The sequence below is a fragment of the Tachyglossus aculeatus genome, chromosome 22 (genome assembly GCF_015852505.1).
Source record: "Tachyglossus aculeatus isolate mTacAcu1 chromosome 22, mTacAcu1.pri, whole genome shotgun sequence".
NCBI classification, from domain to species: domain Eukaryota; kingdom Metazoa; phylum Chordata; class Mammalia; order Monotremata; family Tachyglossidae; genus Tachyglossus; species Tachyglossus aculeatus.
Genome location: NC_052087.1, coordinates 7,367,340 through 7,381,866, shown reverse-complemented (window position 1 = coordinate 7,381,866; position 14,527 = coordinate 7,367,340). Strand labels below are relative to the sequence as shown.

The window sequence follows — 14,527 nt, the reverse complement described above, 5'->3', positions numbered from 1 at the left end:
TTATTCTACCAGATCTGGCTCTTATTTGACTTTGGAGGCCCTATGAATTTCAGCTGTTGGGAAGGAGGGAGAGGGGGAGGAAAAGAGGAAGGCAGTGAGTAGGAAGACTCTCTTTCTACACAGCTTCTTTCAACCTAAACCCTTCTTTCCTGGAAGGCAGGGTGATGCCTGGATTTTTCTCTATACGATAGGTAAATTCCAGTCTGCCCAACATCTTCAGTCAGGGTTGTGCTGTGAGACTGTCTTGGCTGCCTACCATCGGTGATTAGAAAGGTGGGGCTGGGAGATTTGCAGAAGCTCATTGTGGGCAGGGAACATGTCCAGCAACTCTGTTACATTGTTCTCTCCTAAGTGCTTAGGACAGTACTCTGCACACAGTAAGTGCTCAATAAATATGATTGATTGATTGATTGATTGACTCATTAGTTCCCATCCATCTGGTCCTGGACACAATTCTCCATTGGGCTCCGAGGTTCCCTTCTGGCTGAAAAGCAACAGTTTTGGGTGAGCTCCTGGCCCCAGGAGACGTTCCTGGAATCAATCAATCAGTATTACTATTGAGTGCTTACTCTGTACAAGTCACTATACAAAAAAGCTCTTGGGAGAGAGCAATAGAGTTAATAAACATGATCCCTGCCCTCAAGGATCTTAGAATCTTCTGAAAACAATGTGACTTCTTTTTCCTTTCTCAAAGAAAATGGCCTTTCTTCCAATCATATACCTTTCTCCTTAGCCCTCCAACATTCCACCCCTAACTGGGGGTGGAGCCCAAGGGGCAGCTGCTAGGGCAGGAGAGTTCAATCCTCCACCTAAACCAAGGGGTGGATTTGCTAATAGCTCCATGATTGAAATGACCAGTTTCTAGTAACTTCCTAAACTCCATGGGCATACCCTGCCTCCCTCATGCAGATCTATTTACCCCAGAGTTCACTGTTTCCTTCAGGGTTTGGGCACACCTCTGGGTAGCATCTGTTAACCCCTCTTGCTTTGAGCTTCTTGAGAAGCCTGACACATGCCTTCATTCCCCCTTACATTTATTTCCCACCACCTCTGACCCCGCTTCATCCTCTTTCCCTCTGCATTGCCTGGCTCAGGGATACAGCATGCTCTGCTTTCTTGGTTGGCTTCCGGCTCCCCCAGATCAGTTGACATTAATCCTGTACCTCCTGCCAGTTTTGAAGCAAATTATCTTCCTCTGCATTCCTTTATTTCCCCTTTCTCTTCCTTTAATGCTCTGGGAGCTGGGGTCACCTGAAAATGTTGAAAGCTTAGCTGATGTTTACTATTGCTATTTTCCTTTAACGTGGGGAGGGACCAGGGTGTGTGTGTGTGTGTGTGTGTGTATGTGTGTGTGTGTGTGTGTGTTGGGGGAGCCTTTATCATCAGGCATCAAGTATATAAATGAAGCTGGTAATAATACTAATTGTGATATTTGTTAAGCATTTAGGCACTATACTAAACACTGGGGTTGATAAATTCAAATTGGGTTGGACACAGTCCCTGACCCATGTGGGGCTCACAGGCTCAATCCCCATTTTGCAGATGAGGTAACTGAGGCACGGAGAAGTAAAGTGACTTACCCAAGTTCACACAGCAGACAAGGGGTGGCACTTGACTGGCCACCTCCCTACTCCCAAACTGAATTTTACAGGCAGCGCAATCGTTCTGTTGGAATCAAGCCTAAAATTGGTGCATTAATTCCTTGGTTCTTTACTCATTGAGGCAAAAACCAAGATTTCAAAGTTCACCCACCTTTGGTTTGTCATCGATGCTGGATCCTTAGTACTTGATGGTCCAGGCTGTGAACAGGAGAGAGATTTCAGTTATCTAAATACCACATAATACAGTTTTAATCTTAAGAGGGCTCAGCAGAGATTTCTCAAATAGATATCTTTCCAGGATTAAGAAGGAAGAGAGAGTGAGAGAGAGAAAGAAAGTGAGAGGGAGAGAGATAGATGAATCAATGGTATTTATTGAGCACTTAATGTGAGCAGAGCATGGTACTAAGCGCTTGGGAGAGTGCAAGATAACAGAGTTGGAAGACATTTTCCCAGCCCACAGGTGTCTCTGGCCACAGCCTTTTTTTAATATTATGCATGAGATTCCTTAGTTAATGAAGAGCTAAAGACATTTCAACTTTAATTTTTTTTTTACTGCTTGAGGGCGAAGAGCAATAACAGAAAACATGTGAAAAATTATAAAGTCTGGTTGTGGAAACCAAAATATTCCTAATCATCCTAGCCCTGATGTTTCCTACTTTTTTCCCTCCCTATTGGTACAATTTCACTTGGTTGCCTGAGGAATCTGTAACTCGGAGCAGTTTGTGGATGTACCTGAAGTGGCATGTATTTGTACTGCCACCAAGATGGTGGTATTAGCTTTTCTACTTCAAGTTGTGGAAGCTGCAAACACATCTATGATGACAAATTCACTGGAAATCACACTTTCCCAAAGTGGATGTGTTCCATCCCATATTATGGCTGTTTTTGTGCAGAGGTCTGGAGATCGGTAATTCCACATTCAGGCCAAAACAAACTCTGTGTGATCTACTACTGATTTCCTTTCAAGTTTCCCATTTTGCTCAGCTCTCACTTCCTTTTATTTTACTCCAACGTGCGTTCATACCAGTCGTAGAAGTTCCTTCCCCCACTCCCCCCGGGCCTCCAGCTTCAAAAATTTATTCCATGGAAACAAAGTGTGTTTTTTTTCTTTTAAAAGGAGGACTTTTCCTTAAAGGAAACCATGATTTAATGAGAGTCTGCTGATCCGTCCATTTCAGATTCACCTCTAGATGGGTCGAATTAGGTGATGGTTAGAACTGAATTGAGAATGTGATTGCTGGTGATTTCTAAGTCCTTTCACCCTGCCACCCAGTTTGGTTTCAGAGTGCGATGATGAGCGTCTTCTGCTTTTTTTGACTGATGAAGGGTTTTATCTGTCCCAGAGGATGTCTCAATGATCCCTTCCTTCCACAAAGAACGAGGGCCCCTCCTCAACTCCTTCCAGCTTCCCTGATGGTTCCAGCTGTTAAGCCTGTGGTGATAAGAGCCCATGAATTTTTATCTTGCTCCGAGTGTGTGGCCTGGACCCTGTAAACTCACTGTGGGCAGGGAATTTGTCCGTTTATTGTTACATCGTACTCTCGCAAGTGCTTAGTCAGTGCTCTGATCCCAGTGAGCACTAGATAAATATGATTGAATGAATGAATGAATGAATGAATGACGCTTTCCCCAGCAGAAGTGACTGTCACTGTTGGGCTTAATTTCCCACGGGGAAGGCCGAGTGGGCCAGCCAGGCTGATTCTCCAGGCAGGATGTGGTCAAAGCCTAGATATCAGCCTTATCAAGGGCCTCCCACCCCTGGACATCTGCCAGAACAGGGTGGACTCTGGGGTGAATTCTGGGGCTCCTCCCATGCCTCCTGTGCAGAGCTCATTGTGGAGATGGAGCTATTTCACTGATGTTCCTCCCAGCCTTTCTTTACACCCCCCATCGAGGTATAGGAGTCGTACACTATGAACTAAAGGTAATCTTCCTTAAGTGTGTGTCATGTTTAGCTGCCCATTCCCTCTTCCTGATGGGAAGGTCACCTGTCAACAGTCCAGGAGTCTTTCACTGGGCCAGGCTTCCTGTGGCAACTGTTTCTGAATCCACAGTGGGAGGGGGAGGCAAGTCCTTGTAGGGAAATTCTTGCCTTACAGAGTTTATTCCTTGGGACGGACCTGGGGTTAGAAGGCTGAGTTAATAGCAATGATCCCTTACCTTCGTCTGTCTCTTGGTGATCTGTGGTCAAGCCCTCCTTCTAGCGGCTAATCTTACACACTTATGGAAACTCCTAGGGTTTTGAAAACAGACAGGGCTGGAAATAAACCAGAATGGCCAGAACTTGGTTCCAATGAAGAAGAAGTCCCAGAATGGCCCTTCTGATAAATCACTTGTATTTACTGAGCAGTTACTGTGTCACTGTACAAGCTCTTGGGAGCATACAATATAACAGGGTTGGTAGAAATGTTTCCTGCCCCACAGCACTCATGTACATATTTGTAATTTATTTACATTCATGTTTATCTCCCCCTCTAGACTGTAAGCTCGTCATGCTCAGGGAATAAAAATTGTTATATTGTATTCTCCCAAGCACTTAGTACAGTGCTTTGCAGTAATTCCTGAATAAATACAATTGAGTGAATGAATGAATGAAGTACCCAGCCCACAACGAGCTTTCAATCTAGAGGGATATGAGAATTATTTCTCCATGTGGGACTGGGCTGGAGAGGGGCTGCAGTTGTGTGTTCCAGGCCCTTCCCCCAGAGGCAGGCTGACCCTGTGCCTGTCCCCCTTCCCCCATTTAACACCCCAAAGGAGAGGTCTGGGCCTCTGGTTGAGCCAGACCACTGGAGCCGGTGCCTTGTGGGGTTCCTGGGATAGGTCGGGGGCTCTTGACAACGCATGTCCCAGGAATGCCAATCTCCCTCTTCCTCCATCACCCTGACTCCTGGTCCTGCCACCCCTCTGGTCAATACTGACCGCACTCTCTTCTCGCCTTTTAAACTCTTCATTTTCCTCTAGACTGTAAGCTCGTTGTGGGCAGGGAATGCATGTTATATTATTATATTGTACTCTCCCAAGCACTTAGTACAGTGCTCTACACACATTAAGCACTCAATAAATATGATTGATTGATAGGTTTATGTGTCCCAGCGTGGTTCCTCAAGATGCCTCAGTTCCCTGGTTACTGCCTGACTCAGAGCCCATTGCCTTCCCCCAGGCCCCTGTCCTCTACTACCCTCCCCCTCAACACATGCACACAAAGCCCTCTCAGTGGTAGAAATAACCCAGGTAAAACACATTTTTACTTTCACTCCTTTGTTCAGGGCTATCCTGAGGCCTAAGTTATGTAAAACCAAGAGTGATGTTAGGTACGGTAGTACCCAAGAGATGCCCAGGAACACTGACCCTGTGGCTCAGTTATTTTGGTTGGCCAATAATATTTGTAAGAAAGTCAGTGATGAAAATATGGAGTCCCCCCAGGGGAATACAGTGCTTGTTGGCATAGATTAATGACAAGATGAATAAATGGATTGCTTGATGAAAAGGCGAGAGAGAACAAAAAACAGTTGTGATTGTGGAGGAGGCCTCTTATTAATGAACTGTCAGCCGAAAGAAAGTTAAAGAAAATCTCCTGCAGTAAATGCAGTGGGCTGGCACTTCTAATAAAAATCAGAGTCCTGGAGGAATTAATTACACCAGCATTACAGCAGGAATTTGTGGAATTGCGAAATGAAGGTGGCACGGACTAGCACAGGATGTTGTTCCGAATGGGGAACCTGCAGGAGAGTCTAATCATTTCTGCATTGATACGCAGGAGATTGGAGTAGCATAATAGCCCCTCAGACATCCGGATGAATGATAGCATCCAGGGATGCTGACAAATGAGGCTGTACATAGTTGGAGTTTGAAATCACTTTGCTTTTCCTATGCAAAATTCCCTACTGGAATCTGATTTTCTCCCTATCACGTGTACCTGCCACCAGGGAGTTCAAAATCATTTTGAATGTGATTACACAAGAGTCTGATGGATTTCACTATGATTAATCAAGCCAAGGAAATGAAGTAAACACTCATTGGCTTGAAGCGGCCACAATTGCAGACACTCCTCTGTAAAATCCCTCTTCTATTCTAGTTTGGCATGCCAGAAATATTTCTTAATTAAAATTTGGTGTCCCTATTGCCAAATGAAGCAACCTGGTGGCATGTGAGAATGTGGGGAAAAAAGAATTTCCTGGATTTACTCTTGCAAACATATCTCTCTCCCTGTATGTGGCTGAGGTGCAGAGGTGGGGCTTCGGTCCGGACTCTGCCATATATGGAGAGAGCGAATCTTCCTCTGTAGCAAGATCTTGTAGGATTTGAGGAAAACAGAGCAATTCAGCCTCCCTCAAATTCCTTGTCTGTCCTTTACAAACTTATTTGCCTGAATTTTTTCAGAGAGTAAAAGAATTCAAGACCTCCTAAATACAATATGTTCTTGACTCATAATTGACTCACTTGGAGGACAAAGTAGTAGTAATATGAATTATTAAGTGCCTAGACATACAGAGAACTGTACTATGCACTGGGAAAAAAATGCACAGGTGAGAGATAGATACAGTCCCTGGTCCTCCAGGGGCTCACAATCTAAATAGAAGGGTGTTTGGTGTCGTATGTAGGAGGAAAGATGAAATTTCCAAAAATAGTAATAAAGATGAAGTCTGAGTCTAACAAGTCCAGTTGTAAAGGGGACATGTAGGGGATCAACTTGCTGCAAAAGAGATGGAGAAGCTTTGATGTTGCTTTCTAGTCATGACTCAAAGTGTTTGAATCTTCTTCCTGAGAACTTGGAAATTTGCAACCAATTTTTAGTTTCCAGGATGGCCCTAAGAAGGGGGGACTGCAGGGCCTCTTTGACTTTAACCAAGATGACTGTGCACAATAATTTTAGTTGGGAGGGGATAATTCATCCTTCAGCAACTCCATTTTTCTTCCTGCCACACTGCTCTGTGTGCTGTGGACACAACATCCCATCACTCCCAATCTTCACAGGCATCATAATCCATGTGATTCCTCTCCACTTGATTAAAAGAGTCTAATGATCTTTTCACAAATAATTCATCTCTTTTCAATCAGCTTTCATCTGCAGGCTTTTTACATTAATATTGAGTGGCACAGCCTGTATACTACTAGCAGTTAGTCCCTCAATTTTTCCCACACATTTTTTAAAGCTCTCTTTAGAAATCTGCATGCTTGCTTCCTTAATGTTTAAAAATACCTACAAATAGCTATCCTCTCTTTTGCGCCTCCCCTGCCAACCCTGTTTCTTACCTCTCCATTTTGCCTCTCAAGGGACCGTAGTGTGTGGACTAGCAGGTTAATAAGGAATTTATTTAGTGCTGTTATGTGACGCCACTTTTGAAAGCGGTTGGTGGAAAGTTTTGCTTTGCAGAGAAATGAAACTGCTGTTCAACAATGTAATTTGTTGAACTGATAAACGTTCTAATTCTGAATATTTTCCCAACAGTGACAATTTATATCAAATGACCTCCCAGCTTGAATGTATGACATGGAACCAAATGAACTTGGGAGCCACATTGAAAGGGTAAGGTTTATTCTCCTGTAACTTTCTTCCATGTGGTTGTGCTATCAAAGTTGGCAACACTTGCTTTAATCGTACATTAGGGTCATGGGCATAAGCTTATCAAAATACAGTGGGAAAACAGATATTTAGCTCCATGCTGCTTCAGATGTTGAACTTTTTGTGGCTCGTGGCTCTTATGGGTTGCATATTTGTGGCATATGTGGGTGTGCATGGCGTTTTCATGTTTCAGAAATGTAAACTGAGTTTTTTTGTCCAATACACCCATGTAGCCTTTCACGTAGCCTTTGCTTTACTCTAAATGTTTGCATTAACCAGAGAGAATCTGTTGTTCCTTGAACTGACTTTCCCATGCACTTTAAGTTTTAAAAGTGAGTTGAAGAGTGAAGATTAATCACTTAGGCTAATATGCCTACTCAAAGTGTATGAAGTCCAAGTAATATTTCCACTGTGATGTTAATAGCTGGATGGTTCAAGCTATAGATGCTTGAAAACTGTCCTGATCAGATTGGCTAAAGGCTACTGTTCTAGGAAAACACAGAAGTGCATAATCTGTGTGAGGTCAGGTCACTGTCACCCACTGCCAAGAAGAGGAAAAAGCAAATGTATGGTGACCCTAGTTGGCAGGAAAAGCTACTCCCTGAGGAGTGAACCATAGTTCTCTAGCTGGCAAATCAATCAGTGGCATTTATTAAATGCTTACTATGTGCTGATCACTGTACTAAGTGCTTGGAATAATGAAATAAGTTAGTGATTAGACTCTATTTGGTTCAGGAACTTGATCCAGTTCTCTCTAAAGCAGAGTTCATTCATTCATTCAATCGTATTTATTGAGCACTTACTGTGTGCACAGCACTGTACTAAGTGCTTGGGAAGTACAAGTTGGCAACATATAGAGATGGTCCCTACCCAACAATGGGCTCACAGTCTGGAAGGGGGAGACAGACAACAAAACGAAACATGTGGACGTGTCAAGTCATCAGAATAAATAGAAGTAAAGCTAGATGCACATCATTAACAAAATAAATAGAATAGTAAATATGTACAAGTAAAATAAATGGAGTAATAAATCTGTACAAACTTATCTTCGGGTCTCTGGTAGATCTTAGTGAAGAATGTTTGGCGTTCGCTCGGAGTATGATTCCAAACCAACAGAATCCTGTCCTTCCATCCTTACCCTTGCTTCTCCGAATACAGAATACTTTCCCATTTTGCCTTCATTCTGTAAAACTCCCATGCTATCTCCTTCTCTGCTCACTTTTAACACTGAATGAACGTTGTTTGTCTTCCAGGACCTGCTTAATCTCATATTTCTTCTCACCCCACTGCCCTGTGGTCCGATGGTCTGATGATTCTCCTTTCCTGTCTGCAGTTTTCCTTGGCCCTAGGGCCCAGCACCCGATTCTGCCCCACTCCTTTCATTCATTCATTCATTCATTCATTCATTCATTCATCCATTCATTCATTCATCCATTCATCCATTCAATCATTTATTGAATGCTTACTGTATGCAGAGCACTGTACTAAGCACTTGGTGGCACCTCTCACCACCAAGCTCTCCCTTCCACTGCCCCTTTTACCCTTACCACCTCCAAGTTCGATCACTCTTGGGCTCCATCATAGAGCATTCTGGGGCCTCCTTCCACCACAAACCCAGCCTCTTTCTGCCTTTTCTTGCCTTACCTCTTCTCTTCCATCCCCACCAGCTTAGCTTCACCCCAACTTCAGTCCCTCCTCCTCTCCAACTGGTCATTCTTCTCTTTTCATGCTTTTAAATACTATTAAATCTTCTCCTTTCATTCTTTTAAGTACTAGTAAAAGTAAGGAAAAAGTCCAACTGGAAGCCTGTGGTGGCCACTGCCACGGATGTGGGGTGTGGCAGCCAAGCGCTGAAGAAGATTGAAGTCCCTTCTTGACCTTCCTGCCTTCAGCCTCTCCCCACTCCAATCCATATCAGCTCTGCTACCCAGATCATTTCTCTAAAGCAATCATTCTGAGAACATATTCCCACTCCTCAGAAACCTCCAGTAGTTGGTCATCCATCATGACTTCAAGCAGAAATTCCTCACCATTCACTTGAAGGCACTCAATCAACTCTCTCCCCGCTAACAATCCTCATTTCTCTCCCACTACAACTCAGTTCATACACTATACTTCTTTAATACCAACATACTCACTATTCCTCACTCTCATCTCTCGCACCATCAACTGGATGGCCTTCCTCCTTTATGTCTAACAGGACACCACTCACCCTATCTTCAAAGCCCTACTAAAATCTCCTGTCATCCAGGATGTCTTCCCTGACTCTTCCCTCCTCTCCCATCCTTATTTCCCACCCTACTGTATCACCTATACACTTGAGTCCTTATACCCACCCCCACCTGCAGCACTTATGTATATACCCTTATCTCAGTTGCTTTTCCTACTTGCAATTTATTTTAATGCTATTTTCTCCATCTAGGCTGAAAGATCCATGAGAGTAGGGGATCATGCCTACTTACTCTATTGTACTCTCCCAAGTGCTTAATTGGGTGCTCTGCTCACTGTAAACTCTCAATAAAATTCCAGGCACACAGCCCAGGACCTGGGAGTGGAGTGAAACGGGAAAGGCACGGCTATGTAAAGTTGTCAATGAACTAGGAGGGAGCTGCAGTTCTTTCCACTGTGAAATGTAGCATTTATTTAACTAGAGGATAATATTATTATTAATAATAATAATGGTACTTGTTAAGCACTTACTATGTGCCAAGCACTGTTCTAAGCACTGAGGTAGATATAAGTTAAACAAGTTGGACACAGTCCCTGTCTCACATTGGGCTCACACTTTTAATCCCCATTTTTTTCAGATAAGGTAACTGAGGCACAGAGAAGTTAAGTGACTTGCCCAATGTCACACAGCAGAGTAATGGGGGAGCCAGGATTAGGACCCATGACTTTCTGATTCCCAGGGCCATGCTCTATCCACTACACCATGCTGCTTCTGCAGATTTATCCCTGGGGCAATTTCCTTGGATTTTGTAGGTTGGAGGATGAGTATTAAAAATAGCCCCTCACTCTTTGGGTCTATTTGCAGTCAGCAGAGAAAAGTTCGGAGAGTTTCGTTGTTCAGCTGTCTACATTTGGAGAAAAGGTCAAGCGAATTCGGCTGTAGCAGTTTTGGCAGTGATGAGTGGTTTCCACCACTAAGGTGCAGAATCTGATAATTCTCCAAAAGTCACTCCTGCAGTGAGGCAAATTTGGGGGGCAAGAAATATCAGCACATAGATATTTTAATGACTTTCACAGTTGCCCTGGATTTCTCAGCAGGCCTCCCTTTCTTGTCTGAAAATGGCACATTTTTATATTCTTCTAAACTTCAAAACAATGAGGCACAAAGAAAGTATCTTTGCAGCAGAGTGAATTCCAGCAACAAATCCAACAGTCCAGGTTATTCAAGGAATTGCCCCAGGAATGGTGGAGGCTCAATCCTGTGATACAAAGCCTGTCAACCCTTCTCCTGATATTTTATAGAAAGCCTGAGGGAAAGGTGAGAAGCCTCAAAGGGGAGGACAGGGACAGGGAATGCTAGCTTTCGCTGGGTGTCTCAAGAAGAAAGGTTGAAACTGTGGAAAACCAGAGTGAAGGGAGAAGTCACTCTTCCCTTGGCTATCAAAATCAGTCAATCTATCTGTAGTATTTATTGAGCACCTACTAAGTGCAAAGCACTGTACTAAATGCTTGGGAGAGAACCACAGAAGAAAAATCCACATTTCCTGTCCACAAGGAATTTATAATCTAATGGGAGAGACAGATGATAATTACATATAGAGGGAGCAAAAACACATGCCTGATATAGGAACTTGAGCAAGTCACTTAACTTCTCTGTGCCTCAGTTTCCTCTCCTGTAAAATGGGGATTTTAATTATTCTCCCTCTCTTTTAGACTGTGAGCCCCATGTGGGAAAAGGAGTGTGTCCAGTCTGATTATGTTGTGTCTACCCCAGTGCTTAACACAGTATTTGGCACATAGTAAGTTTTTAACAAGTACCATAACTGTTATTATTAAGAACTTTAGAGTTGAGCTGAGTTTGGAGACCAAAGTGTACGAGTTATTTGTCAGTTGGAAAAACAAGGAATTTGGGTTTGTTCATAATAGTAATTGTCTTGCCTGCAAAACTATTTTTAAAGCCCCATCTAAGCAGAAAAAATACACCAAGCAGGCAGATAATACTGGGGGTAGGCTGTGATCTTAGTTTCTCTCCTTCTGCCTATCTCCATCACTGCCACTTCCCCACTATCAACCACCCCTATGCTACCATGCTTTTTCACCAGGACCTGAGCTAGTGTGTGACCTCAAGGGAAGGATACCTAAGTTTAACCCTCCCTTCCCTGCCTGAAAGTTCAGCTCCGAAGGCTGCAAGGGACAAGAGTCTACCAAACAAGAAAATCACTTTGGTTTCCCCGTAACTCCAAAGACTCAAACTATTCAAAGTAGAGGAGAGTGGCTTAGTTCAGAGGAGGGAAAGTCTACTTTGTTAAATTGCGGCCTCTCTCTCCCCCTTCCTCCAACCCCCTATTACACCCCCAACAAAATGAAGTTGGCCTGGCAAGCAGCTCTATTTGGGGAAGGAGATGGGTGAGGGGGGAGAGACCCCTTCAAAGCACTGGGTCCCTACTTTGAGTGATTATGCACAGGGTTGTTTGCTTTCTGGTCCTCTTTCCCACAATTCCTTTATGGCTGCCGATTTCCTTTCACTGATTCTCCATTAAAAGACTCAAATGGCTGGATTAGACACTGTTTTGTCTCTTCTGGAGAAAATATCCTGCAAAATGGAGAAACACATCAACCTTGACCAAGGGCCAAGTTATTAAAACGAGGAAGAGGTTATTCTCTGGGGACGCAGAGAGGGAGGGGGAAATTGGACACAATAGAAATATTAAAGGAGTGCCGAGCAAAATGAATGGGCTCTTTGCTGGTCCAAGAAGTTCACAGACTGTTAGGAGTGTAAAGTATTTGACCTGGGGATGCTTGAAAGGAAAAATAAAGACTCGAGATGAATGATCTATGGTAAAAACAAAGCTGAAAGGATCGGTGAGGCCAAGATTGTAGAATCTGTAGAAAATCAGTGCTAGACATGGTCTCATCAGTGGGAATCGAAGCCAAAATAGTTATCTGTCTTCTCTGGCTGAGAGTTACAATGCACAGCCCAGCACCTTCATCCCCAGGCGCTCTGAACATAAGGTCCCCTTCCAAGAGATTTACATCTTTAAAATAGATGGCCTGTTCATGGGATTCCTCAGGGGCTCATACTTTGGTTGCAGCATGGAGATGGAGGAAGGAGAGCCCCAGGAATACTGACAGGCATTTTCCCGGACATCATGGAAGCGGATCATCCTCCTTCTTGATATCATGGGACCACTACTCCCCCCTGCTGCAGGAGGGCAGGCAGAATATCCTTACCCATGCAACTAGGGCTTTGGTGCCAGCAGGACACCAGGGTCTATGAGGAACTCTCTAGGCCCACTCCTCTCTTTGCATTTCTTGGGAGCAAAGACAGGCAGGCAGAAACCCCTATCCAACCTTTAAACCATGAGGAAGGTTTGGGGATGGCTGCCTGGAGAGGTGAGGGGACTGAAAACTCCCCTCACCATGTATGGTTTGACGATTACATGGTTTATTGTTGCTATTTTGGACAGTTGGAAGTTGGGCCTGTTGGTTAGATCAGATTCTTAATGATGGGTTTTGTGTTCTTATTGCCATACGTACCCATACTCCCCAGTTAGAGTAGGGCCAGGGTCTGTGAACCAACTTAGTCTCGTGCCATCAGCCAGCACTTAGCAGAGCACCTTGCCTATTGTACATGTGCAAAAACTTTGGGTAACAACTATACATTGCACTTCCCAAAAGAGAGCTCTTTATGTCCCTTTAAATACAACAATCATTGGCAGTTCCATCTGGCCTGTATTTCTTTCTTTCCTGAGACTTGCTTTAAGGCTGTATACAATGTGTAAGAGAAGGAAGACTGAGTTTTTCAGTATAGGGTGGGAAAGTCAATCTATGAGTTAGAGCTGAGAGTCCCTCCATTCAGCTGGCTCTCAGAGAGCTGTATCAACTTCTACCTTGCTCTTCCCTAGCTAACTAGTAGGTGCTGCCATTGAACTTAGAACAGTGCTTCAGCGCTTAGAACAGTGCCAGCCCTTAGAACAGTGCCTTGCACATAGTAAGTGCTTAATAAATGCCATTATAAAAAAAAACCAATAAAACTTTTTGGCCTTGCTTTGTGGGTAAACTCAGTCACAAACAGCTTCCCTGGGCTAGTCTATCACTCACTGGGAACACCTGCTTCCTCTGCCTACACTTTGGACCCTCCTTGTCCCTTTTGGAGGCTGAGGACCAGTTGTAATAGCCCATCTTCCCAGACAGACCATTGTTCTGCCCTAGCAGTGACATTTCTGATGCTCTTATGTTTCAGGGCGTGAGGGAGTTGGGGGATCTCCTGCTCTGCCTTTTTGCAGAAGTGCTTTTCTTTCTTTCATGGTATTTGTTAAGTGCTTACTATGTGCCAATCCCTGTACAAAGTGCTGGGGCAGATAAAAGCTAACCAGGTTGGACACAGTCCATGTCCCACATGGGGCTCATGGTTTTAATCCCCATTTTAAAGATGAGAGAACCGAGGAACATAAAAGTGAAGTAACTTGCCCAAGGTCACAGCCAAGTGGCAGAGCCGGGATTCGAACCCAGGTCCTTCTGACTCGCAAGCCCATGAACAGGGTCATCACTCACTCTTTCTCTCAACTTGTATTTCCCAAGCACTTAGTACAGTACTGTGCACACAGTAAGCGCTCAATAAATACTATTGAATGAATAAATGAATGAATTTAGCAATGTCCAAGGGAATCCATCTCATTCATTCAGAAATCTTGGGGTGGGAAATGCAAATGCCTTCTTATATGTAGCAGGGTGAACAACAACACGAGCCATTAGTTTTCTCTTTCAACTTCCATCTTAGTCAAAACAGTTGGAGCAAGTGATGTTCCTGCACACTGGATTCCTTTCAGAAAGGGGCATTTGCTTCCTTTGACTGTGGATCTGACTTCTTTCTTTAGGATATTCCTAAGAACTCAGAGTAGTTTTCCCAAAGGAAAATAAAGGGAAGCTATTTCTTGCCGTCTCCAGTGATCCCTGCTCCCCCAGAGAAGAAGACGCTGCCAAAGTGTGGCTAATTACAGCAGGCAAGTTTTGCAGAGTGCAGCCTGTCTGCGGCTCTCCCCACACGTAGCTCTGATAACCTGAGTGGGGTGATGAGACAGTAAATTTCCTGGGATTGGGGAAGCGACATAGACTAGTGAAGAGAGCTTGGACCTCGGAGTCAGCCAACTTGGCTTCTAATCCTAGCTCAGATGCTTGCCTGCTATGTGAC

At 44.0% G+C, this 14,527-nt stretch overlaps 1 protein-coding gene across 1 annotated transcript in view; it reads left to right on the top strand.

The window, feature by feature from the left end:
* The window catches only part of WT1 (WT1 transcription factor), a 57,034-nt gene that overhangs the window by 19,321 nt on the left and 23,186 nt on the right, over nucleotides 1-14,527 (top strand). The window contains exon 5 of the mRNA XM_038765209.1: nucleotides 7,054-7,131. Within this exon, the coding sequence (XP_038621137.1) occupies nucleotides 7,054-7,131 (78 nt within the window). The remainder of the gene's footprint in view (nucleotides 1-7,053; nucleotides 7,132-14,527) is intronic.